This window comes from Labrus mixtus, chromosome 16 (genome assembly GCF_963584025.1).
Source record: "Labrus mixtus chromosome 16, fLabMix1.1, whole genome shotgun sequence".
Lineage (NCBI taxonomy): Eukaryota > Metazoa > Chordata > Actinopteri > Labriformes > Labridae > Labrus > Labrus mixtus.
In genome coordinates, this window is record NC_083627.1 from 6,913,970 (window position 1) to 6,941,509 (window position 27,540).

The 27,540-nt window shown below is 43.1% G+C and overlaps 1 protein-coding gene across 2 annotated transcripts in view; it reads right to left on the reverse strand.

The window, feature by feature from the left end:
- The window catches only part of pvrl2l (PVR cell adhesion molecule related 2 like), a 309,284-nt gene that overhangs the window by 158,205 nt on the left and 123,539 nt on the right, over window positions 1–27,540 (reverse strand). For both annotated transcript variants that reach the window (XM_061058984.1, XM_061058983.1), the window contains exons 2-4: window positions 19,037–19,149; window positions 16,050–16,293; window positions 2,201–2,494 (exon numbers count right to left, since the gene is read on the reverse strand). In XM_061058984.1, the coding sequence (XP_060914967.1) occupies window positions 2,201–2,494; window positions 16,050–16,293; window positions 19,037–19,149 (651 nt within the window). The remainder of the gene's footprint in view (window positions 1–2,200; window positions 2,495–16,049; window positions 16,294–19,036; window positions 19,150–27,540) is intronic.

Sequence of the window (27,540 nt, forward strand, 5' to 3'; positions counted from 1 at the left end):
ACTCTACTCGCTTTTGTCTCCGTGTTGTCACAAAACATTGAGACAACTTCAGTCACAAACACACTTTTCATTGAGTGTTTGGTGTGAACTGAACTTAAAACAGAACTTAAACACCGCTGGTGCAACGGGTCATAGGTTCCTGTTAAGTCCCAGTATATGAGATTGTTTTGACACATAAAGCGGCCGTGTGCAGCGCAGTGTAAAATAGAGTTAGAGGATTAATGGTCAACACAGTGACATCAGGCTTTCAGCATGAATCTTTACCTTTTTTTTTTTTTATCAAGCGGTGGGAAAATGTGATGGTAAACCCTGTGTGTAAACTGGTGTGTGTATACTGATTTGTGTGTACTGGTGTGTGTATACTGGTATGTGTAAGCTGGAGTAAAAAATGTCAAACATGTGGTAAAGAAAAGCTCGCTACCTTAAAGAGCTTTTCCTCCTGATATCACTTCTGTAAGAGTCTTATGTTAAAGGGTGTAAAAAGTTAAAACACAACAGAGAAGCTTAGCGCGTTTTCCCTTCGCCTCTGCTATGTAAGAAAGAGAGAGAGAGAGAGAGAGAGAGAGAGAGAGAGAGAGATGGAGGAGTGTGAAGAGAGGAGTGTGTGTGAAGGCAGTGAAGCAGCAGGACACCAGGGCAAGTGTGTGTGTGTGGTGTGATCCATGTTTCCTCCTAGAGAGTGCTGACCTATAAAAGTGACGTGAGTTACACAGCAGACAGGAAACATGATCCCTCACACCATCACTCAGCTACACACACACAAACACACACACACACACACACACACACACACACACACACACACACACACACACACAATGACAAGGAGGCACAGTGAGGAAATGTGTGTGCACTGATACCTCCATCTGTGGGATAAACAATACGGTTTGAGACCAAGGATAGAATACCTGACATCGCTACTTCCCACAGAAAGCAGAGGGCGGCGGAGTTGGAGTGGTGGTGCGGGGGGGATGTAGGTGTGTGTGTGTGTGTGTGTGTGGGGGGGGGGGGGGGGGGTCCTAGTTATTTGAGGTCAGGTTCAATTTCCACATTAGGTTTGTGTGTTTATAATTTGTGCTGTGTTCTCCAATTTATTTTAGTTGGCAGTTCTAACTTCTTTAATCTGCCCAACCTGACATCCCTTTCATTCTCTGATCCACACACACACACACACACACACACACACACACACACACACACACACGCTTGCACCTCTCCACTCCCGCTTCGTCTCATGCTGTAGCTTTACGCTTTGTGGCCTTGCTCGTTTGACCATTTCTATCAGCTGTATGTTAAAGACGCTTAAATCACGACTCCTGTTTTGACCCAGACATTATAACTGCGAGCTCCTTGAGGTCACTGCACATCGTTAAACTTCAAATCAGATTCCCAGTCAGCTGTTACCTCAGAACATATTCAGCAGCACTCTCGCTGCAGACAGCTTCTCTTCCTGGTTGTTTGTTCAGGTGCTTTGATTATGTGTGTTTGCTTTATTGGATTGTGTGTACAGTCTCCAGCTCACAGATTTTCCTGAGGGCTCTATTTTGCATTCACTCTTCTAAATCTTTGACTTTCTGAACTGTGTATAAATTTCATTAAAGACCTCGAGTATATAAACTGCAGACTCTGAAACGACGCCGAACAAAAACAATCTGTTCCTTCTTGGCGGGAAGCGCTGTGAGGTCACGCAGACGAGCTGATGCCGTCTCGTTCTCTAAATCTCTGTTAAAAACCCTCCTGCACCCGTCTAAGATTTTGATCCCGTGTAGATTAGAAGGGAATTTAAAAGATTTGGGCGAACGCAGCGTGCGGATGCAAATGTGTGACTATAAATGTGCCGTCTTGATTTTTTTACACTCCAAAGGGGCAAAAGTCTTAGAAGAAAAACTTTCCAACATTTTGTGAAGCCGACTTTTTAAGATCTCCTTAAAGTTTGTCTCAGTTTGTCTGTGACTGAGAAAGTGCTGCAAACGATCACAGTAAATATTATTTCTCACATTTGGCAATCTGTCCTGTGTCTATATATTTCGGGTGACAGTCTGCAGGTGACTGCCAAAATACAAACTCAAAGGCTCTGACATGTGTCTCATGTTGGTTCCTTCGGATAGAGCGAAGTTATTTGTATTTTGTTATGAACCCAAGACACCTGCCTAAAACGTTAATGTGTGAACACAAACGTAAGATTTAGTGTCTTCCTTACATTCGACAGACAGCTTGACGGTGTTAACCCACGGCTGCTCCTGCGTCCTCTGCTCCACCATGCACACCACATCTCTGCCGTTGTCTGCAGGCGTTGGAACCAGCCGGTACTCGCTGCGCACCGTCACCGTGCCGTCTGGCCCGTTTGCGGTGGTGGTTGAGTGGTTGCCTCCGACTGACCCCAACCACTTGATGGTGGCTGCTGGCTTGCCGTCTGCTGCCTCGCACTGGGCCACCACCACCGACTTGGAGCCAGCCTGGACGGTCACAACTTTGGCGGAGTTCTTGGGCTTGGCTAGGAGAAAAGAAAGATGGACATATGAGAATCATGTGCAAAGAAAGATGTTAGTTAAAGTCAGACAAAGAAAAGAGAGGTACAGAGAAAGTTGGAGGATTATGGGAAAGAGAGATTAAACGTGAAGCGGAGAAAGGAAAAATATGTGAGATATCTACTGAGTGAAATGATAAAGTGATCTTACTATATGATCATTAAGGAAACATGCTCTGTTGAAGTGCTGGCTTCTCTGACAACAATGCAGCAGCCAGTATGTCCTCCTTCTAACTTTAGATTCTGGTCCTGAATGCTCTGGATTTGTTTGGACCAGAGAAGGTAGGTGGTTTTAAGACACCCCCCACATGGCCGTTTTGGACGCCCCTCAGTTTGCCAGATATGAGAGCAGTTATCAGGTCAACAGGTGTTGCAGCGATGGAAGCGGGCAAGAGAAGTGGTTCAGATAGAAGTGATTGTACCTAAAAAGCCTCTGCATGTTTCTAATAAACTCCACGAGCAGAAACGTGCTCAAACTAGGATCAATGTTGGAGATGTTTTTTGAAAAATGGAGAGAGGTTAGAACGCAGAAAGGTTTACAGACCGATGCAGAGCTGGCTAAACACTGAAGCTTCAGAGTCCACCACATGGCAACCTGGGTGAGCATCGACTCTAAGGAGGAGGGGGCGGGGGGAGACAGCTCTCTCTAATGTTTTGGATTTGTACTGCAGTACCCATCGCACATCACTTCATCTGTTTAATCAAAACTTTTCACACTTTTCCGCAAAAATGTTTTTCATCTCTTAAAGCAGGAACCTGTGCCATGACTCACAATCAATACACCTATAAAAGTCGGTTAATTCATCCGCTGTGATGCCACATGATGCGCTTTACATGTTCATGCTGTTATTCAACGTGTGTCTTCTTCTACTGGAGGCTGAGATTTAGCATATTCTTGAGAAACAGAAATGGACAAGAGAAACTATAAAAGACAAATTAAGGCAACAGTTAAAAACACATTTTCTGTCTTTGGTGCATGTCTTGGTCGTTTATTGAGGATAAATTGCTTTGTGTGTGTGCTCGTTGGTGATTCTCTGTAAGAAAGTAGTCCTTGATTATAAAAGCCTGATACAGACCATTAAATAACTCCATTAACATTTTTTTAATGGTTGAAACTTTTCTGTACTCAAACTCTTCTAAAGCTCGACTGCAGACATCTCCACACAGAGACGTGCTGATTATTCATGTTAATAAGAAAACTACAGCACCAAACAGCCAAACAAACATGTTTCATTAGATTTAAGCATTACTGTAAACAGCGTTAATACATTCTTCTGGGTCTAATTCTCATTGTGTAAGACTTGGGTTACTTCATGGCTGACTCATGGTGGGTTTGCTCACAGGGACGACTCTGTTGTTTGAATGTTGTTACGGCCTCCTAAACCTAAATAATCACCTGAAGGCTCAAAGCATGGAGACCAGAACACAGAGGCCGCCACATATTTAAAATTTAACAGTGAGCTTTATTCAATGTAAATATACTCACCCCAAATTAATCAAAAATAAATAAGAAACAAATGAAAGAATAAAGGGGCTGTAGACCCCAAGATGGGAAGGTGCCGAGCCAACCACATCATGGGTCGTTGTTCTCGGCACCTCCCCCTAAAGAAGAAGAAAAGATAACCTTGAGAAAACAAAAAGACCAAATATAGGACTCTCCCTGATCTCCAGCCAAAACTGAAATCTTGACATGCCCGAGGAAAACCAGTAAAGACGGGGATCAAAATCTCCTCACCACATCGCTGCCCAGGTTGTGCCCCAGCCCCTCCTAAATGGCTCCTCTATGTTACCCTCCTCCTCCTCCTCCGCCTCCTCCCTGAGTTCAGACTGCACTCAGGTGGAGGGACCCTGAGAGACAGGTGTGCACTGCAGGTAGAGTGAACAAATGTGTTATATCCTGTCTATCCTCGCTGAGCTCTGACCTGCTGTTTTGTGCCACCGGACCGTCGCTAACTCCCCTGACAGTTGCGACCTTTCAGTAAACAGAGAAGCAGCGAGTTGAGAATGGAGTTACTGTCGCTGAGGCCCAGCTAAAGTTACATCGCAACATCCACTTTTATTTACCCTTGTCAGTCCTGGGATAACTTTCTCCACACAAACAGGGTGAACAGTCTGAAAGCTGAAATCAAAGGTACGAATGCATCGAGTAGTTCAAACATGTCGATGCTGTAACGATTGAGCTCGGACAACAATAACCCACCGGAACCAAGACTCAGACAATCAAATCCACCTGAGGAGGAAGTCAAGGCTGGAACATCTCTCTTTGCTTTTTCATTATTTCTGTCACTTCTTTATGTGAGCAACCTGCAGAGACTGAAAACATGTATTTCAGGTGACATTGCATCTGTCCTTTCTTATATGAAGGCTTTTTTAGATTCCCACTACATTTGAGTTTGATAACATGTTTCCAACCTCTACTTTCTGGTAAGACCGCTTATTTACCAACTGTGGGAGTGGGTGTTCTGCAGTAACAGTTACTTAGTGTGGGTCAAACCTGCGTGTTGCTGTGCACATTAGCATTTGTTTCAGACTTCAAGGGTACGTCTTTGTCTTCTAAGAGTCTTATGTAACGGGTTGGAGGGAGAGGATCCGTTGTATCTGCTTTACTTCAGGAAAATGGACTTTATTTCCCCCATTACTGTTTCTTTAAGTTGTTAGTCGTTAATCGTAAGCTAAACAGTCGAATACACTGGAGGAGGGGTGTGTGTGTGTGTGTGTGTGTGTGACCCAGCTTGTAAATATAGCACTGACGCATTAGCAGGTTAATCTGTTGGGGCACTTGTGGTATTATGACCCTAATTAAGTGTAATAGTGTGAATTTCACACACAGTCCCCGAGGGGAGAAAAGCAGCAAACAGGAGTGTTGTTTTGATCCAGTTTTCGACAAGTGATGTAAAAATAACACTAACACTGGGAGAAAAGTCCATCCTCTCCGTATTTTTCCTGCTCCACTTTTCAGAAAATGTGTGCTCAAACAGGCCGTTTGGAGATTTTCCATTCATGACATCACAAAGGGCAGTAGCCCCTCCCCCAGGTGGGTGACACTCCCACAGCTAGGTGTTTGTTCTGCCCTCTGAGTCTGCCTTCTCACCGTACACAATAGGACATGGAGCGAGAAAGCCCGAGACACCCAAGCCCTTCCAGAGAGGGGGCGTGGTCAGACACAGCTCATTTACATATTTAAAGGTACAGACACAGAAACGGCCTGTTCTGAGCAGGGCTGAAATAGAGGGGTTTATAGGCATGATCAAATACAGGATCAGAGTGGATTTAGAACAAGGAACTTCACAGATATGTTTTTAGAATATGTGACCTTTAATCAGTACTCTTAAGAGAATGAATGATTTCTATTAAATGACTCATGTTTTCACTGGAGGTCTTATTTTGAAGGCATACATGTTTTAAAATGTTGATATTTGAATGCAGCCTCGTGGTTTTTCTAACATGAACAAATGTTTTGTGTCCAAATCAAGGGAACATTAAAAAAATACCTCAGAAGTTGTAAATGTTGCTTTTCTGATAGCTGAAGAGCACTTTTCAAAATCCAAGTGCTTTCCAAGGACAGACAAATGTACAAACAGGCAGGCCATAGACAGGAGCTAAAAAAGAACAGGAACAGATGAAGAGGGCTTTGACGGAGCGAGACAAGAGAGGAGAGAGTTCAGACACAAAAGCCACCCAGAGAAACCGAGTGGTCGACAGAGGAGTTGAAATAGTGGTAAACAAAGAGAGTGTCTGGCTGAGCGGAGAGGAAAAGAGAGTTGAGGCGAGTGGCAGGAAGGGGTTCGGATTGATCTGCAGCCTTTAACAAGTCAGGAGTATCCGTCCGTGATGTGTTTTGTGACGCTGCATCCAATCGAGCCTGCTGCTCCTCCTCACATCAGTCTGAGGCTTTCTGAGTGCAGAGTAATTAAAAGGCAAGCAGGAAGCCATGCTATCCGAGCTGAATAAACACTTCAACTTCCTCCACCCCGCTGTGGCAGCACCAACAGGCTGAATGCCGGAGAATGACAGGTTGACAGGAGAAAGGCGTTACAGTTATGTTTGAGATGTGTTTGGTTTAAGAAACTGAAAGTGAAAACGAGGTAAATACATGCCTGAAGCAATCATATCCACCAAATACTTCCACCAGGTGTTTGAATCCAGAGATGGAGGTTTATATAACAGAAGTATTGATCAGGGCGCTGATGGCCTAGTGTTTAAATCTTCCCCCATGTATGGAGACTTTAGCCTCCAAGGTTCAATTCAGACCTGCGGACCTCCTTTCCAGGATGCCATTCCCTATTCTCTCTAGCTACCACTTAAATTTAAGGACTACAAAATGAAGACACACATTTTCCTTAGAAGCCATTTAAATTGAAGTTAGGCTTGAACTTAAAGCTCCTATAAGGAACTTTGTTTTTTTGTTGATTTTGCTGACTGACGGTCATGAACATTGCAGTCGTTTGTCAGGAAGCTTAAGGCCCGCCTCATCCCCAGTTCTTTGCCTGTTTCTATGTCGACTGAAAGTTAGGTTGAGTCACATTTTCAAGGTGGAGACCACCATTATCTGGCTTCAATGCTCCACTTGAGAGAGTAAGTACGTAAGCGAAGTTTATTTATATGGCACTTTTCACAGACGAAGGTCACAAAGTGCTTTACATCCACAAAATATAACATACATATAATAGAAACAGCAACAAACGAGTACTTCCTGAACCGACATGATAAAATCCTGCTATGACCAGGAACAACGACTGGCACAGTAAAACATAGATCAATGGGAAGACATGATTACCCATAGGCCTGTCTGAACATCAACGAGTCGGAAGATCGTAATGAGCCATGGTTTCAAACGCACGATCACCACGAGTCATTATATTAGTCTGAGGGACGGACAGCAGGTGTAGGGTGTCGGACCTCAGCGAACAGGGTGGTGAATACAAGTAGATAAGTTCTGACAAATATTCTGAAGCCTGACTGTGAATGGCTCTAAAAGTGAGGGTGGGAAACCAATGGGTGACATCACTAAGATTACGTCCATGTTTCATACAGTCAAGGATAATAACCAAAGCTACCAAAACCAAAACTCCCACTACTGTCGCTGAATACCTGCCACGAGAAAAATATCATTAATAGCCTTAACCAAACTCCTTCAGTCTAAAGTTGTCAACTGCAGCAACATCTGCCAACAGCAAAAACAACAAGAGCCAGCCCAATAGCAGCTGTGTGACTGTTCTTCTGAACAGTTAGCAGAACTGATTGCAAATTTCCAAGCTTTTCCATTTGTCCTATCCAATATCTAATGTTCTTATACTTTAAAAACATTCAATAATGACATTATGAACCTTGCTCGCCCTCCATCACTGAGATGTTTTCTTGTGAAACGCCGCCCCCGTAGATGGTTGAGATTGTCTCCTAACTTGAACTTGATACTTTTGACCGTCTTCCTTTTCACCTTGGCAGCAGTTTCAGAACAAGGCCTGTGACTGGAAGAATGCCAGTTTGAATCATAAACAAGTCTTGAGTATCTGCCAAGCGTGAAGATTTGTAACCGAGTGTGAAGCCGGCTGTTGCTGCGTTGAGGTGGCGTTCACACAGGACAGCTGACATCTGTCGCAGACACAGAGTCTGTGGTGAAATCAAGCAGACAACCAGGAGCTAATTAGTGAAGCTCCTCGCTGACCCACATTATTACTTACATTTGGCCCACATTCTGCCGAGCAACAGCAGACACGAAGCCTTTGCAATCTGGTTGCAAGGACGTCAACTTAACCTTGATATTGTGGAGAGCTGGGCCGGACTCCAGCCACACTGTAGCCCTTTAACACCCAGCTCCAGACCAGATAACAAGTGGATTGTTGCACTTGGCAAAGTATCCAAACGCTGCTCATATCTTTCATGTGGCTGGTTAGAGTCAAGCTATTTAGGGACCAATGCCAATATGACTTTGCAATCACTGACCCATTTACTCCCTCAAATTAATCACATTTGTCCCAGAAAGATCTTCTATTTGTGTTGTGTTGCTGTTTGCAACTTTGACATTTGTATAATGCAAGTATGTGAAAGTTCAGCAGGCGTAGGAGGCCTATGAAAACACAACTGATTGCTTAATCAATGGGTTGGTCCACCGCTGTGGTCCAGTGGTTTTCCAATTCTCTCAGTGCTTCTGCTTGAACTACAGTTAACAGAGTCAGCTGCTGATGACAGACCCTCACTGAATTAGATCTTTTAAAATGAGTTTCAAATATAAGCTAATATACATGTACTATGTTAAAAGGGCATGAAAATAATATGCAGTTATTGAGTTAAATGTATCTCTCCACAGAGTTTAGGAAACATACTGCAGTGTCAGTGCAGATGGTGTTGATGTAAAATAGATAATTTCCTCTGTCAAAATTACAGTAATCACAATGCTAATTCTGAAAGCCAATTAATGTCATTTTTCAAAATGTGGTAGCCTCAAGCTAGCATCCCTGTCCAACTGTTAGAAAGCGCGTGTTAGCAGCCTCCTGGAGATCAATGCACCATCCGGCACTGGCTAACAAATGTTTATATAGCACCATGTCTAGGAAATGTTTGACTGAAATTTTTAGAGAGTTATGGAGTAGGGCTTCAAAAATAAATTTAAAAAATCTGTTTTAAGATTTAACATTTTTTTTTTAGTGTTGGCCAGGCGTTAGCATAGAAACATGCTAAACTAAGAGGTAAGACATGGATATAAAGGAACATTAAACCTGTCACACATCAGCATGTTGTCTTTGTGAGCTTTTTGAGGCTTTGGTTTAAAAGTTAGAAAACAAACATTTGAAGAGATAAACTTCTGACGCTGAGTTGCATTAGATGGAAAGCCAGTTGCTTTGTTTGGCAGCTCCATCCTAATAGATGTGAGTATGTTAGTGAATGGATGAATTAGAGGCCAATTATGAAGCACTTTGTCCATTACGGTAGAAAAGCGGTATATAAGTGCACTTCATTAAATAACCATTAGCGATGTTAGTGTGGTGATGTGGTGAAGCATGCAGGAGCACTGCTGTGCCTGATTACAGCCTCACAGAGGTGCTAGCATGGCTGTAGCTTGAAGTCTTGTTTGATTAATAGGAACACTAACTTTAGAGTGATCTTTGACCTTTTGCTTCCATACTCTGACCCTGTGTGTCACGTATGTTTGAATTCGTCGAAAGAGTGAAAAGTGAGTCTGACTTTCCGAAGAACATTATTTGACCTTTGGAGCTGGAAAGCCGTCCCCGTCTGCAAAAACTCAGTCAATTCAACAGCAAAATGGAAATCAGCTAAATCCTCCATGTAACCTTCATAAACTTCAGGATGTCGGCCATGATCGGCGGTGTTTTAAACATGAAGCAGGATCACAAAACAATGTCTGTAGAAGTGAAGGTGGCGCAGAAATGAAGACAGCTTTGATTCTGCAGCACTGGCTGGTGGCACATATCAGTACTCCCTCCTCCTCTGCTCCTCTAAACTAGAATTCATCCACTGCTGTGACCCGATGACGGCAGCCAAGTGATGGATTTTGATATTTTTATTTCCTACTTTGCTGCATACATAAGCCAAAGAATCAATAAAAAGTTTCTGGATCTTGTTCATCTTTCCTTCTCATGAATTCATGCCTCGGCAGCTGTGCAGGTTTGTAAACATCCTCTCTCAGTTTGACACCCTGCGCTTGAATATTTCCAGACATTGTTGGGGGGAAACATCTGCTTGGCTCTCTGCGACTCCTCGGCTGTTAAAGAACACATGAATATTCAACGAACAAAAGGAATATTTTATCCTGCAATTATTCTGGTGTGTGTTGTTTTGACAACTTATTATTGGCTGCTGGAAATGTTGACAAAATGCATGAATTAAAGTTTGAGCCTAATTTAGCTCATTTTGAGCCTGAGAGGACTTGCTAAGTGCCTAAAATGGGAAATAAAAAATAAAAAAGGCATCATTTCCAAATTCACCATTGTCATGAAAACAACCTAAAAGCTGAAAACAACATTCTGACTCCTAAACTCGGCTCAGAGTTACCTCTGCACGCAGGTACAGAAAGCACCTTGGGGCCTCTTTATGCTGCTGCAGTAAAATGCATTTCACTGAGTCACTGTTCCCGTTTGACGGTAAACCCCGAGTCATTTTTTCTCAATCACATCTCCAGAACTTTTCGAAAGGCATCGCATATATCCTAAAAGACATTACCATTATCAGGGTCGTGTCACATTGACCCACCTAGACTAAACTGTGACGTCTATTACACTGGAGCAGACAATAAGTCTACCAATCATCCTTGCAGATATCAGGAAGAACAGTTGACACTCTCTAAGCTGTACTTGGTGTTCTAATAAGAGCTGAACTCTATCAGGTCTGGCTGACATTAGAGAACAGTGAATAAACCTAATGACGTCTGCACTACAGAAATTCCACCACACTTTTATTACTTTCTTTAATGTTTTTTGTTGTTGTTTTGATGCATCTGCATAATCACACATGCCAGTTCGTGGAGAATGTCCCTGCCTTTCTTTTCTCAGGTAAGTTCTTAAGGTATCTCTGCAGGTCAGTATATCTGTAAATGAAAATATATCATTAACCCTTTGTTGGCCCTCTGATTGGTCTGCTGACCACCAATCAGAGAGTTCCCTCACTCTGACTACCTCCCTCTTCAACTTGAACACAATGAGGACTTTTTTTCTGCCTGAATCACAGTCACTTAGAACACACTGCTGATCTACTCGACTCTCCCTCACCTGCAATCAAATTTCTGTCCTGTTGGCCGCACGCTACATCCATTATGATGCGGTATAATTGGCTGCCATTGGTTCTGTATGGTCCCCGTCCAAGGCGATATTAAACCTTTCACTGCCAAGCGAGTCATTCTTTATTCACATCCCAATAAGTAGTAATAAGATCGGCCCGCTAAGGTGCTGTATCCAATAAGTTATAATCCAATTGGCTGTCAGGATTATGTATTCATACTTAAATACGTTGTGATAAGATCAGGGTGCTGCTGGTTCTATATCCAATAAAAAGTAATACAATTGGCTGCCAGCATTTGTGGATTCAATATGGTCTAATGTGATTGGTTCTTATGGATTCTTTATCCAATAAGATGAGGTATGACTGTCTTCCAGTGACTTTGAGCGACTTAGTTGGACAGATTCAGTCCAACAGAGCTTGGCACTGCTGTGACTGCAGACAAAAGGCGAGCTGGAGAGCTATCCAGCAGGTATTTCCCAGTCTGCCTCTTCTTCTTCTTTGTGCCAGCAGCAGCAGTTTAGGAGTCTTAGCCCACATCCGTGTGCAGGGCCCGCCAGAATCTCTCTCTGTGTTTTCTCTGCATTGCGGCCAAGTTCCGCATCTCCTGTGAGCTTTGTTCGCTGTGAGAGAAGCTTCCAGAGTGGATTTTGTATTGTTGTGTGAACGCTTGTGTACAAAAAACTACTGTAGAAAAAATTAATGGTCCAGCTGGGGGAACACAAAAGGAATAGTAAAACACTTCTTTTCATGAACCATGCTGGCTGCAACAACCTGGGGGGGGGGTTTCTGGCACATCTTCACCTACTTTTAAATTGTTTGGAGAAGGAAACAGTTTAAAAGGGGCAAGACTCCAGCAACACTTGTAGTATAAAGAAAAACTTTATTATCAGACAAAAAAATTTCCGCATGTTGCCTCCATCAGGGTGATTCATGAGTCAAACCAACTACTTTCATGCCTCTTAATTATACAATAAATGTTAAGTGCTGGGAGTTAAAGGAGGGGTTCCACTTCTGAATGTAGACACATATTCAAGGCAGCAACAAATTAAAGACATGTTATGCAACTTTCAGAGCCGATTTTCAAGCCAAAACAATGCACTCTTCAGACACACCTCCTTCATCCCTCAGCACCGCACCCACCCGCCCCTCCCGTCCTGATTCACCCACCCAAGTGTCTGTGAGACAGACAGAGCAGTAGATGATGCTAAAATATGTCTGAAAACAAGATTCTGCCATTAATTTCTTGCCACAGAACTTCGCTACTGTACCCCTGCACACAGTGTTTGAGCGTCAGTGAAACATTAACAATCTGAAGGAAGCTCCGTCCTGTCAGCGTGAACACAGAGCTGAGAACAACAATCCCAGAGGGACTTTGACTTCCTCTCTTTTTAGGAAGTCATTACAACACATCCATATCAGATATTTGTTATATTAACCTCAGTTCTACTTTCAGTTCTACTTTCAGTTCTTCGAGACATGCAGCTTTGTCAGTCCTTTTTGATTTCACTGCAACCAAATAATGAGACATAATGTGAGTGGAATAAAAAGTCTTTAAATGGCTTTCAAATTTCACCACAGCAAATAAACTCCTCATATGATTAAAAAAAAGCACAACTGCCATATTGCATTTAGGTGCAAAGAATATGAATTTAGTCGATATGTTTTGAAATCCAAAGTGCATTAGATCATCCCTTGAGCCATCCGTTATGATATGAGCTCTTAATCGTGCAAGCGCTGACCCTGCAGGCCACATTCTGTCAGCCAGCACAGACAGGGAACTATTGTTGTTAATTTCTAAGCATAAATCCTGCACAGCGCTGTGAACCGCGAGAGAAAGACACCAGGCGTCAGAATCCTTTGTGAGCGGAGTGTGAACGGTTGGACATGTGGGCGGATAAACAACACCAGCTGTCTCCGATAACAAACAGGACGCATCAGCTGCTACCAGCAACCAAACATCCACTCAGTGTAAAAAAACATCTAAAGACTGAGGTAACTTTAAGCAGCTCTCAGGAGTTCACAGTCTGGGATGTGTTTGTTAAATGTTAGCAGAGCCAAAGCCTTTTGATCAGTTTGTAGAGGAACGCACAGGAAGGTCACATCATGAAAAAAACACGCTAAGCTTTTAATCATCAACATGCATGTTTTCAGATCATATTGGCCTTTATACCTCATGCAGAATCTTGTCTTTTATATCATGTAGCAGAATACCTTCCTCTTCCCTCACGCAAGAATCTCAGCCCTTAACTTCAGACAGGATCTCTACTGATTACATGACTCACAAACCCTGACTTTGACTGAACACAGGATCCTTGTCTTTCAGACTTAAATCTGACTCATGATCATATCCTTTAACTTCACCCAGGATCCTATTTTTTGTTTGCCTTGCGCAAGATCATGGCCTTCAACCTATAGAACAGGGATCTTTGACTTTGTGCAGAGTTGCTCAGCCAGTAACCTCGTGCAGAATCTTTGTTTTAATTCTATGCAGGATCTTTGCATATTGGATGTCTTTTACGTCGAACAGGATCTTGGCCCCCTAACCCCGATGCAATACCTTAACCTTTAACCTCCTACACAGGTAACCTTTAGCCAGAATCCTGGCCTTTAACTTCAAATGTTACTGAACTTCGACAACACAAAGACTGTTTTTACAAGGTTGTTAGAAGTAGTTATGATTAGTGGGGACAGTGAAGGTAAATACATGATGATCCTTTGTGCGAGTGCAGAATAAATCCATACCACCCTGCACAAGTCAGGGCCCTAGCTAGAGTCATCCTATGGTGCATGTTACTTAGAAGACTAAATTAGAATTCATGAGGAAGAAATGTCAAGTGGATCAATGCTAATGCTAATTCTACTGCATACATTTACAACAATTATGGCAAGATTATATTACTCACCTTCAACTCATCATCACAAAGATGTCATTAATTCAGACATTAGGCCAAAACATATCCCCTTTAAAGGTCACATATGATGTAAAACACACTTCACCATGTTTCTCTAACACTAATATGTGTCTCTAGTCTGTCTACAAACCCCCAATGATGAGAAAAGTCCATCCTCTCCCCTCTTTTAACCTGCTCCACTTTTCAGAAAATGTGTGCTCAAACAGGCCGTTTGGAGACACCTCATGACATCACAAAGGGCAGTAGCCCCTCCCCCAGGTGGGTGACACTCCCACAGCTAGGTGTTTGTTCTGCCCTCTGAGTCTGCCTTCTCAACATAAACAATAGGACATGGAGCGAGAAAACCCGAGACACCCAAGCCCTTCCAGAGAGGGGGCGTGGTCAGACACAGCTCATTTACATTTAAAGGTACAGACACAGAAACAGCCTGTTCTGAGCATGGCTGAAATAGAGAGGTTTATAGACATGATCAAATACAGGATCAGAGTGGATTTAGAACAAGAAACTTCACACACATGTTGTTGGGGAGATTTATTTAAACTGGTTGAAGGGGAGGTTAACATGTTACCTTTAAAGGCTTTATATGCGATTTTTCACACTTAAATGTAATAGAAATCAAGTACATCCTCTAAAAATAACTGAGTGAGTAATGACTGTCTACAATGGGTGTAACACCCGAGTCCCACTGTCTGTGATGTTTTTTCTTTTCTTTTTGAGTTTTTTTTCTGTATGTTTACATCGCCGGCCCGACGGCTGACTCCTCCCCTCGCGAATAAAAGTTGTTTAATTGAGGGACTAGAGAAAAGAAGAATAACATACTGTACTCACTGCTTAACTGTGTTTCTAGATCACGCTCATTTCAGGTAAATTTACATGCAGTGTGAAGATACGAGCATAATAAAGATCGCTAGCATTAGCATGCTAACCCACAATGCAGCGTGAGTTGTTTTGGTTTCATGCTGGTGCTCAAGGGCGACATCTGCTGGATCAAAAAATCGCATATAAAGCCTTTAAAAAGCATTTCAAGAAGGTCACATAAGATTTTCAAAAATAACAACAACCAGACATCTATAAAGCTTCATTCCCGCTAAACGCCCCACCAGGATAAAAGATACTAAAACAACACAAAACTGAGTCAACTAAAACAACAGGGGGAGAAAATGACACAGAATATGCTTAGCTGGTTCCTCTGGATCTCGCCATGCTAAATTACTCTCTCACTTAACCGAGCCAACCGTCACATAAATCCAAATTACCCCGAGTCTTTGTTTAAAAATAAATGAATACAGTCTGTTCACTGAGCCCAAATTGTTCCTACAGTCATTACGCATGCTTGCTGACAAGCTGTCACATTTGAACAATGCACATTTCTCATTCTTAGAGGAATCAAATTGTAGAAACCTGGAGTGTTTTTCTTTCATGTAATCATCATTATGTTCGTTTTTTTAAAACAGAGTTCACCAGTTTCTAAGAGTCAAACAAGCCAACGACATGCTCAGAGCCTGAGGACTGAAGTCTGGAAGAAAGACTTCCTCTTTATCTCCGGCTGTCTTTCCTTTACATCGAGCTCTGAATGTAAACCTCTCCCACCTATCTCTCTTGTTTCTTCACCCAGCAGACCTTGAGAGTACTCTTCCATCGCGTCTTCTCCTTCTCTGTCTCCGATGGGAACCTCTTTCATAGAGAGCAGTGATAAGCAGATGGCTGGGGAGGTGCTTGTCAGGGCTGATATAGCAGAAAAAAAGCCTGTTTGAAGCACAGCTTTCTTTTTTGCAGGAGCGTGGAAACACTGTTAACCTCTTTATGCTCTTACTCTTTATGTTCCCACCTTACTCAAAATCAGTCTGAAACACGCAGCGCCTTTTGTTTTCACTTACCAAGCATGGTGAGGGTGGTCGTCCCCTGTTCGTTCCCAGAGGGGTAGGTGGCGTATTCGCAGGTGTAACGGCCGGCATCAGCCATTCTCAGCTTAGAAATCCTAATGGACGGGTTCTCCAGAGTGTTTTGAAGGAAGACGACTCGATCCCTGAACGACAAGTTGGGAAAACTCTGACCGTAGATGGGGTGGTAAACGGCGATGTTGTCCCTCTGACCATCGATTGGTTCCCATATCCAAGACACCTGGACAGAGAAGAGGCGGTAGAAAAGTAGTGTTTAGTGTTAAAGGAAGAATACCTACCCCGATGAAAGAGAACTACGAGTTGACTGTTTCATACGCTTCTTTATACGGCAGACTTTGACGTAACATCCGGTGTTTCCATGGCAACGATAAACATGAGAAGACACATCCCTTTACAACTGCAAAATTACCAGATTTCTCTGGTTTTGATAACTGTTGGAGATATTTGAGGTAATTAAGAACTCAACAAAAAATATATAACATAGGTTTAGTCAGTTTTTATTGAATTTAGAGATTTGAGTGAAAAAATTCTGCATATTGCACCTTTGATAAGCTGAATCTCACTTACAGAAACACATGGTAACGTTGGCATTTCAATTTACAAATACTAAGTATGTAAATCAGCACTCTTCCACCCCTCCTGTAACCTCAAATACTTTCACTCATCTCCAGAGAATAAGACAGAGTAATCTTTGCGAGATTGAATTAAAAGTCTCTCAGATTCAAAATAAAACTACTTTAGGAAGCAGGTTCACATGTTAGAGAAACAGAGTTTGACAGAAAGGCTCGTGCGTCATCAGATTTGTGATTTGTGAACGATATTGATTTCTTTTTATGGCGGTATGAGTGTCTACCACGAGGGAGAATACTGCGATGTTATACCAAATTGATTTCCTTTTTCCTTTTCCTTTCTCAAAGTGACAGTGTTAAGTACACACTGCAGCAAGGAGAGGGGGGAAAAAAAGTTCATCAATACACATTTAGCAAACATCTATCAGGTTTATGACGGGCCAGGGAGAGGGGGAGAGAGACAGCGGAGAGGGCTGAAGGTTGAGAAGAGGAAGACCGGTTGGAACCCAGACGTCAGAACAAATTAGCGGATGAGACTCGCTCGTTAAGACGGGGACTGTGGAGAAAATATGACCGCTTGCAATTAAGTCCGTCTGCAATTTCAGGTTTTTTTTTTGTGCGAGGACAAATTACTTATTGATTCCATCCTTAGCTCTGAAGGGGGACAGATCAAACCAGGATCAAATTAAAAACCAGCCAGCAGCTCAGAGCAATTAGCTTTAGCCTGCTTGATGTTTTCTAAAACATCCCAACAGTTCAGGTGCTGTCAGGTTAAGTTTTCACCTGAGGTTTCGTACAGAAACTGACTTCCAAATATTCAGTAGGTTTTTGTTTTTTGTGTGCTCACACCTCTCCTGTGGGTCAGATCGAGTTCAGTTAGCTCTGCGTTTGTTAGAGGGCACCTTGTGATAGCCATCCCAGGGTCCAGTTCCATTCTTGTGCCAAGCTAAGCCAAACCGGCGAGGGGCTAAGGTATGAAGGTGACACTGATTCAATTCTCTTTTTGTAGTTTAAGGAGGTCAGGTTATTCCTCTGGTTATGGTCTAAGCTCTGGAAGGCTAAAAGGGTCAGTTAGCTTCAAACATAGCTCCAGATTGTTGGAGGTGTCGTTGTCAGCTACGGAGCGACTGTGCAGAGTTCATGAAGAATGTAGGATGTGGCTTCATGCAGACGGATGTGACTTCAATATAACTTCTAAAATGTAAACTCTTTTGATGTTTACTTTAAGGATCCACACTTAAACACACACGTATCACAATAACACATCCTAAACTACGGGCCTGATTCATGGATTTTTGTGTGTCGAGTCACTGACAGCCCCTGCCTGATTTAATCCCTGGCTATATTTTTAAAAGCTATGTCAAATTCAGATTACAGACTTAACATACTGATACTTTATTTTGAAGGTCATATAGAGGACGAATTGTTTTCCTGATCACTGTAAAGTTTGCATGTGACATTTCTTAGAAGCACTGCGGCACAGTTACCACATAGTCTCTGCAGACGCTGGATTTGTGAATTAGACACTTGTTTAGGAATGAGGCTGATTTGTACAGAAAGGAGACGGTTTTTCCACAAGTGACTGCGTGATGTAAGATAAACGCGCGACCAGCACCAGATCAGACACGGAGCGAGTGGGATGTGGGTACAAGACCGGATCCAAAGGCAGAAAATATACGGGGAATATCATTTGGAAAAGAGCGGTGGTGACGTCAACAGCCCCTTTCTGAAAAGTTGAAAGATTTTCAACTTGAGCGCTCAGAGCGGCCACGTAAAAATAGGCAGAGCACTTGGAAAGAAAAGACGCTGGGCGCTGCGCTTTTCTCCAGTCTTCCGCTCTCTACTCACTTGAAACAATTGAAAAAAGAGGCTGGCGCTCAGAAAAAAAGGCTAGGTGGACACCGGGCGTAGGAAGCTTCTGTTTTCACATGAGACGTCTCTCTCTCTCTCTCTCTCTCTCTCTCTCTGGAGATATACCTGGGCAGCCCGCCCATGTATCGTTTATGTTAGGGAAACACTGAACAGACTCCTGGGAATTGTAGTTCTCAGGTTGACAATGACAGTGTGGCATTAAAGTGTGTTTGAGCAGAAACTGTTGCAAACTCTTTTTCACACATAGACTCCTGAAAACTTTCAGGACTAGCTGAGGTCATTCTTTTGACAAAAACGTTGCAGTGATTTTTCTTTGTTGGAAAGTCCATGCTCTGTCTGCACTCAGAAAGTGTTGAGGCAAGGCACAGATTTATTTTTCCCATCCAAATAAAGCCATCATCTCTTTATGTTTCTGCCAATAAAACTACCCAGTTTTCTTGAACTGCCGAGTCGATTCAACCTTGAGGTTGAGCCGGAATAAAAGCAAGAAAAAAAACTCAAAGCTGTGTTTGGTCCTCCTACCTGTGTGAGTTTGGTTTTGCCTAATCCATCGATGAATTGGCAGCGGAGATCGACGGACTCCGTGGGATACGCCTCCAGCTCCTCCTCCACTCGCACTTTCTGAGCCCCGATACCTGGAGGCGGCGAAAAGCAGACAAAGAAGAGGATTATGAATCATCCACAAAACCAATAGTGTTTGAATAATTGAACATGTTTGTGCTGAAAACTCGAGCAAACAGAGACTTAGATGGAGAACAATCAGAGAGAGAGAGAGAGAGAGAGAGAGCAGCATGGTTACACCTTGCTATTAGAAGTATTTCATTATGACATTTCATGAAATTGCTGTGATTGATGTTTGATGTTTGAAAGTTTAGTGTTTACTTTAGTGTTTGTCGACCACCCTGATGTGTTCTAGATGACTAAAAACAAGTCACAGAGAAGCACTAGAGACGGACAACAAGAGGAAATTAATCAACACTATGTAGAGAGAGGAAAGTGAGACAGGTTCATTGAAGGACTAGAAACAAATGGAATCATAAGCCTTTGATAACAAGCCTCAGGCAGAGTCTTAGCCGGCTTCCTTCAGCGAGGCCCTCCTCATTATCGTAAAGCCCGACTACCACGAGGCATCGCTAGGGGGCGAGCCTTGAGGAACACCACAACCGCTTCTTTCACAGCAGCAGAATCAGACTGTTACTCCCCATTTGAGCATGAAACACCACGTTCAGAGAGCATGAAGAGTCAGGAAGGCCGACAAAGGTTCACTGAAAACAAGCCGAGGGAGCTCCTGCAACAATTCACACTAAAGCGGAGATGAAAGGAGGAACAGTTCCAGACTGTCTGAACGCCGAGCAGCTCCTGCCGACCTGCAGGCTGTTTCAGAACAGCACGTTCAAATTGAACATGTGGAACATCTCTCTCCATGTTGCTTCTTCTGTGATCGACTGACTCAACCGTGTGCAGCCTCTCTACCGCTGCTCATGTGTTGCAACACTTCTTTTGAAGCTCCACTTTCTCTTTTTACCTTTTTTGTGAAGAAGAAAATGTCACCACGCGGCTGTGATACCCCATTTTATTTCCGCACAAATTCAGTGTTGGTACCAATTCTGTCATTTCTCTGCGTTCAAATGCACTCAACGGTAGAGCAACACTTCCACTGAATGTCTGATGGATTTGTCAAATAGGACCGGCGTAGCACAAAGTGCATTTGAGGCTTTCAGCAGACGCTGTGGCATTTGCTGTTTCTGAGAGCTGCAGGAAACTCAGAAAGGAAATATTCTGCTAAACATCGGGATTACAAAAGCATACCTTCAGATGCATATTAACCTGAATGTAGTGGGGATAGAAAAAAAACTTAAAAATTATAGTAAGAAGGAGCTTCACGGCTGCAGGATGTCAACACATTATTCAACGAGTTAAAGGAGCATTATAGAGAGAACAACGCACTAAGAGTGAACTACAAGTATACAGACAGTGACTATAATGAACTACAACATATTATAATAACTATAATAAAAAAACATCTAGAGGTTTTAATGGGCTTACACTCAAGTCACACACAGTGACTAACACAAGCCAACACAAACAGCGGGCTCAGGCTGGATCTCTGTTACGACGTGCTTCAGTGAAGCAAAAGTTGGTCATAACAAACTTAAACAAACTCAGGATGGACCATTTGCCTTCACCACTTTGTGTGATGTGTGCAGGTCACTGATCTGTGGATCGATACATTGGGGGTTCGTGGTAAAATTAAAACGTCCCGATTTCGAGGTTTGAAAATACGGTCACCCTATCCGCTGCGTTCCCTCCACACAACAGGATATCTGATGACGAGAAAGTTTAATATTCAAGATTTGAAATCGCTGCAGCCGCCAAAATCCAAACAGATCTGATAACTCGACACACCACAGGAAAATTGGACAAGATGCCCCCTAAAAACCATCTAAAAAATGGTGAGGGGACACAGGCCCAAAACTGGTTCTGTATCATCTTCAGCGTGTACTCCACTTGACGCTCGATTGACTGAGATTTTTGTCCTAGCTGGAACATTTCTCTCCTGGCTGCTAGCTGTAAATTGCTTCGTCCGAATTTCGACAATCAAAATACGATCATCACTATGATCATCTGTCTCATCATGTTTAAGCTTCTCTTTGCAGGACGGGATGAATACATGAATATGTTAGCAGGTTTTGGGAGAAAGAAAGAACCAGATAGTAACAAGAAGCTGGAGGTGCTGATTTCAGCCGTGCCCTGTTATGAACCATCTTGTTTTTTATTTTAAAAGCACTTTCACAGCTTTCATGAATCGTCCTGCCTTTTGGCAAAACCTCTTTTTCTGTGGGATATTATTCAGCGAGCAGCCTTTCAACCACGGAGAACATTTCTGCAAATCTGCTTTGTTAAAAAAAAAAAAGTATATAAATATATAAAGCCGACATTTGCAGTGTCACATTTCTCAACATTAATGAACTGTAATGAACTTGTAATCCTAGTAATCATGAGACAGAGAAGCAGAGACTTAAAGAGCGAGCAAGAAAAACAAAAGAGGAAGGATCAGGGAGCAAAAACGAGAACTTGTAATCCTTCGTTAAGCGGTCGAGTCCGAGTCCAGCAGCGCCGCGTGTTCGGCTGCTTCATATGAGGCTAGGTCTGATGTTTTTTTAAAGAGACTTTGATTATCAGAGCCGTACAATCAAGTCATCCGGCCACAACGGGGACTAATCATCAACCCTCTTGATGCTCACTTTAGTACCTCCAATATTTAATAACACTTGATTTTCTCTCCCTCCCTCCACTTGCGCTGCTCTTTTCACTTCTCTCTCGCTGACATTCATGCAGTGATTCAAACCCCCGCCACGAACCCCCCGCTGACCCAGGATCAAATCCTACCGCGCTCTTTTCTCCTCCTCCTCCACCCACCCCCCCACCCCCCTCGCCGGCTGCCCTCTCAGCCAGCCTCTGTGCCTGCAAAGATAAAATTCTTGGGGGGCCGAACTCTCGCTCTATCCGGAAGAAAAAGGGGATAAGCACTCGCCAACCGCCAGCTAGCCCCGGGTGGTTCCAGTGCAAAAGCCTCTTAGTGTGTGAGGGATTGATTAGGACAATATGTTACATGCTGCAGCATAGAGGTGAATGGGCCGGCTGGGGTTTTAGCCGGCAAATCAGCTGTAAAACACAGACACACAGAAAGCGTGTGTGTGTATATGTGTGTGTGTGTGTGTTTGTGTGCAGAGGGGTATTTCGGATTTTCAGCGTGCATGCTTTCACATGTGCAAGGTTGGATGGTATGTGCAAAGGCATATGTATGCTTAACACTGTGTGTGTGTGTGTGTGTGTGTGTGTGTGTGTGTGTGTGTGTGTGTGTGTGTGTGTGCATAAATCAAATCAGTTCGTAACATGAGTGCACAAGAGACTGACTTAGTCATTGAACCACAGTTTCTACCCTGAGGGAGACAATGGCTGTCAAACCAGTTATCCATTTCCACTGTAAGACAGGAGCGCACCACACATGCGCGCACACACACACACACACACACACACACACACACACGCAGAACTCATGAATGCAAACTACTGGCTGTCAGAGGAGTTCTGCCGCAGCCGACATGAACAAGAAAAGCAGAGACCAACTCAAAGTCTTCGTCTCCGTCTCTGTAATTTTCTTCGACTGTGCTTCCATCACCTTCTTCTTCTGCTCAAACTCGCAGTTTAATTTCCCCCCAATTAAACACAGCCACACTCAACTGCCACTACGCGTAAAGGGCTGAAGTGCAAAAACACACAGCAGCAAAAGAATGAATCAAAAGTAGTCAATGACATCTCTTGAACGATGCAGTGGAAAAAAAGTCAAATTGAGACAGAAAACGAGAGGAAGAGGGGATGATGGAGAGAAGAAAAGCGTGAAAGGAGTACAGACAGAAAATAACATGGAGAGAAAAGAATAAATGCAATATAATAGAAGAGCAACAGCCAAAGAAACTGAGGAAGATGGTTTGAAAAGTGTCTAAAGGAATGACTAAAGCAGAGAGAGACTGGAGGCGATGGAGCCGCAGGGCCAGACTGGAGGAGGGAATGAAGAGCAATGACTAAAAGAAAAATTTAAAAAAAACAGAGACAGTGGAGAATAAAAGGAGGCAACTGAAAAGAGCAGGTTTAAAAAGACGAGCATAAAGAGATACCCGGTGGAAAGAGTGGAACTGAAAGAGAGAACGGCATGAGCTCACACTCTGAGTGATTCATTTCCACAGAGACTCTCAAAGGCTACACGGAGACATGATGAGTAAAACCGTGAGCACGGAGGAAGTTTCTCCTCCTGCAGCTGATGCACGCCGACACGACCACCTCTCCACCTGTGCGTGTTTGTGCTGACTGTTTGTAGGCTCAATCATCTTCCTCTGAGTCTCTTTAGTACTCACAGAGACAACATGCTCATCGGGAGAGCATGATATCGCGATTTGTTTTTTGCACCCTGAAATGCCCAAAAATAAAATGATCTCGCAGCACCTCGTCTTTAAAGAGCTGTAGAGCCGTTTGCTGATCATTTTGCTGTGAGAAGAGGACAATTTTAACTTAATGCAGATGAAGAAAGAACATAAAATGGCGGCCTTCTTTTATCCGTTTTTAAAGGATCAATATGTAACTGACTCCTAGTGTTTAAAATGGGTACTGCAGTCCAAATTCAAAACACATAGAGAGAGCTGTCTTGACACCAAAACACCAAGTCAAATTCCATGTATGTGTAAATGTACTGGGCAATAAGACACAATTCTGATTCTGATTCTGGTTGTTGTGGACACTGAAGCTTCAGTGTTTATCCAGCTCTGCATCGGTCTGTAAACCTTTCTGCGCTCTAACCTCTCTCCATTTTTCAAAAGCATCTCCAATATTGATCCTAGTTTGAGCACGTTTCTGCTCGTGGAGCTTATTAGAAACATGCAGAGGCTTTTTAGGTCGAGTACAATCACTTCCATCTGAACCACTTCTCTTGCCCGCTTCCATCGCTGCAACACCTGTTGACCTGATAACTGCTCTCATATCTGGCAAACCGAGGGGCGTCCAAAACCGTCTATCTTCTCTGGTCCAAACAAATCCAGAGCATTCAGGAGCAGAATCTAAAGTTAGAAGGAGGACATACTGGCTGCTGCATTGTTGTCAGAGAAGCCAGAACTTCAACAGAGCATGTTTCCTTAAAGTCTGATCATATAGTAAGATCACTTTATCATTTCAGTCAGTAGATTTTTTTTACATATTGCTCCTTTAAGAAACCTTTAAACGACAAAAACCAAAGATCCACATTCAGCAGTTTCTCGATTGTTAGAATCAAGGTGAAAGCTAAAATCTCAAAATTGTTCCCTGCTTTTTGCCCTTTTTACTTTTACTGTAGTGCAGTTTCTCACACACCCGTGTGTGTCCTTCTGTCGAGAAAATTGGTGTCAGCTCACCACAATGACCCTTTTCTTTTCAGCCTTCTCTATTATTCGCTCGTAACCCCCATGATCAGACCGTTTACAGCTCACTCTGCTGCTGCTGCGCTCGCTGAAGTCACCGAAGAATTGGAGCTCCAGCAGAACGTAAATGGAGAGTCAAAGAGGGGAGGCGGTTCAATGAATGGCAACACTCTGCTCTGTTCCCAAAGCACCAGAGATGAATCACAGTTAATTGACATTTAGAGGCTTGTGGCATTTGCCTGTTTATGTGGAGCTTCCCCGTGTCGGCGGGCGTAGACAGTGTGAGCGTGAGGAATATGCTGATGGGCTGCACGCACAGGCCAGTGAACCCCAGATGGTTGGTTTTGGCGTTTATTATTACTTTTTGTTAGACCGTCAAGATGTCAGATCTGTCGGCTTGTATTTGTTTGATTACCAGCAGCTGTCAAATGTCAAAAAAAAGAAAGAATAAATACGTGTGAAAAGCTGAACGTGATGCAGGAAGAATCCTTTTAACTCGTCAAAAGATTATTCATTTCTTTACTCTTTCTGGACACCATAATTATCGTAAACAAATTAGACTCATGACCATCATAGGTAGCCTCTGGCTGATGGGCAAAGTGTGATTCATGTTTGTCAAAGGTAAAACTTTACATTCTGTCAGGAAGTACTTATTAATCAAACACGTCCACCAGAGGAGTATAATTATGGTGTTTCGCTGTGTCTTGTTTGTCTCCCTTTGCCACACCTCAAAGGAAATGTTTCAATGAAAATGAACGCGTCTATAGGGTCTTTTACTTTGACACAGGAAACTTTATTCAATAGTTTGTCCAATAACTGTAGAAATACAAATCATTTTTGAGCATTTCAGTAATGTAAAGAACCATGGGACTAAACTCCATAAACTCTTGATATTTTCTACACACGGCACAATCGTTTTCCCAATTCATAAAATATGACATCTCAGTCTGAGACCTTTCACTTCAGACAGGATGATCTGCCCTCCAGCATCACTGTGGTGTATGTGAGCCAACATGGACAAGTTGGCAATAATAAATCTGCAACTTTGGCTCAGACTTTCCCATTATAAAGGTAAAGGTAGGGACACAAAATGAGGCGCACGTCCTGCCTCACTGGATCCGTTTCTCTGGAACTTAACCTTAGCAGATCGCAGCCATGAGCAGCTGTACTACACATCACAGGAGAACTACAAGATCACGCGGGAATTCAAAAATAGAACGTGTAAACATCATGTAGCTTTGTCTTTCTGAGGGTGACTTGTCGTTCATTCGGCGCCTGTTTTGACCTTGTGTTGATAAAGTGATGGAAAATACGATCGTTAGTCGGTATATTGTGCTTTATTTTGAAGTTGATCGGATGCTCTGTGCGTTTCCTCGTCTGACTTCCTGTCTGGGTTGTCATATTCTGTCTTGCTTGACGCAAACCTGCAGCATGCTCCGTCGAAAATAGACTCGCAGCGTATTTGAAACGGAGCAGAGCGTAGTGGAGCTGGTGGCACGCTCCGGAGGCGGACCGCGGCGCTCGCTGTGGAAACACAATCATTGCCTTGAGTGACAGCGAACTACGACGTGGTGCTTATTGCAGATGGACCGGGGCAGAGTCATTTTACTCTTTACTCTGAAGCCTTTAAATAATCAATTCAGTTCATCTCGTCCATAGAAACGCAGACGCGTCCCTCTAAGTTCTGTCATTTTTGTGCTCATCCAGGAGTGAAATAACATCTGTCTGACAGAACCTGCAGGTACACCAGGTTCACGTTGTGATCACACACTCCATCACGTCCCTGTCCTCCAGCTCTCTAGTCGTCGAGGTAAAGACACAGGTGGAGGCGGGTCACACCATGGTTGCTGAAGAGACAGCTGTCGAGAGCGCCGAGCCGAGCGCTCAAGCAGAAATAAAGCTCAAGGCGGCTAATGTAACGGAGCAGCTAACAAGGATAGGAGACGTTTTAAAGATTCATGCAGAGAGAAATATAATTACAGTTACTTTGGGACTGTGCAGCTTGTGGGCATTGTTGTAACTTCAAATGAATAATATGAAGACATGTTGAATTTAACATGATGTAGCAGTGAGTTTAGAGGAAGGGATCAGGTGGAAGATATCGATCCATATCTCCATTTTGAACAAGAGAGAGGAATATTAAAGCAGGCAACCTGAAAGCAAAAGTCAGCATGTTTTATTGATGTAGTTCATGCTGTCTTTTCTCTCTGTTTAGTTTTTTTCCTTACATGTTGTGTTTTGTTTAAAGATTGTTGTGAAAGTTTTTAGTGCACTTCTGAGTGACCGGGAAAGAATCTAGTAGGTCCGTTTCTGAGATAATTAAATGCTAAATTTAAGATAATAGGCCAATTTTTAATAGATAATATGATGAATTACAAATTGAACAGTAAGAGGTGACATTAGCCTTGACTCAGAGTCTTAATTTTGGCCAAGTCGAGACCATCAGATCACAAATGTTTCAGGTTTTCCTGATAACGATTTCCTAATCAAAGACTGAGTGACGTCACCCATCTCTTCCTGCAGGGGGCGCTGGAGTCCCATCGACGGCGGTCTCCATGCTGGAAATCCTGTCTCAATGTAACGACAGGCTGAGAGCTGGAGCTGAGGCGGATTTTAAGCCTTTTGACAAATCGCTTCTATCAATCAGGTCAGCTACACGCCTTATTGTGAATAACTCTTATCCTTCATAAAATCAAAACAGATGAGTTATTAAAAATTCACCCCCCGTACAGCGTGTGCTGATCGAGACATGAGTTAATCAGACCTATTTCATTTTTGAACCAGGCTGTAAACATGTTAATCTCTGCTGTAAAACAGGCTTTTTTTGAATGGGTGTGTATGTGACTTCCGGTGCTTCTGCAGCCAGCCTCTAGTGGACACTCGATGAACTGCAGGATTTTGCACTTCCACAATGGCCTCATTTTCCAACACCAGAGGTTGCTGCTTGGTCCTAAACATGCTACATAGGTACCTCGTGATCAGGCTAACCAATGTGTGGAGTGTTAAAAAAGCAAGGTGCGTTCTTTCATCTTTCTTACAAAATGTAGCACTCTTACATTTTACGCCGGATTGAGAGAT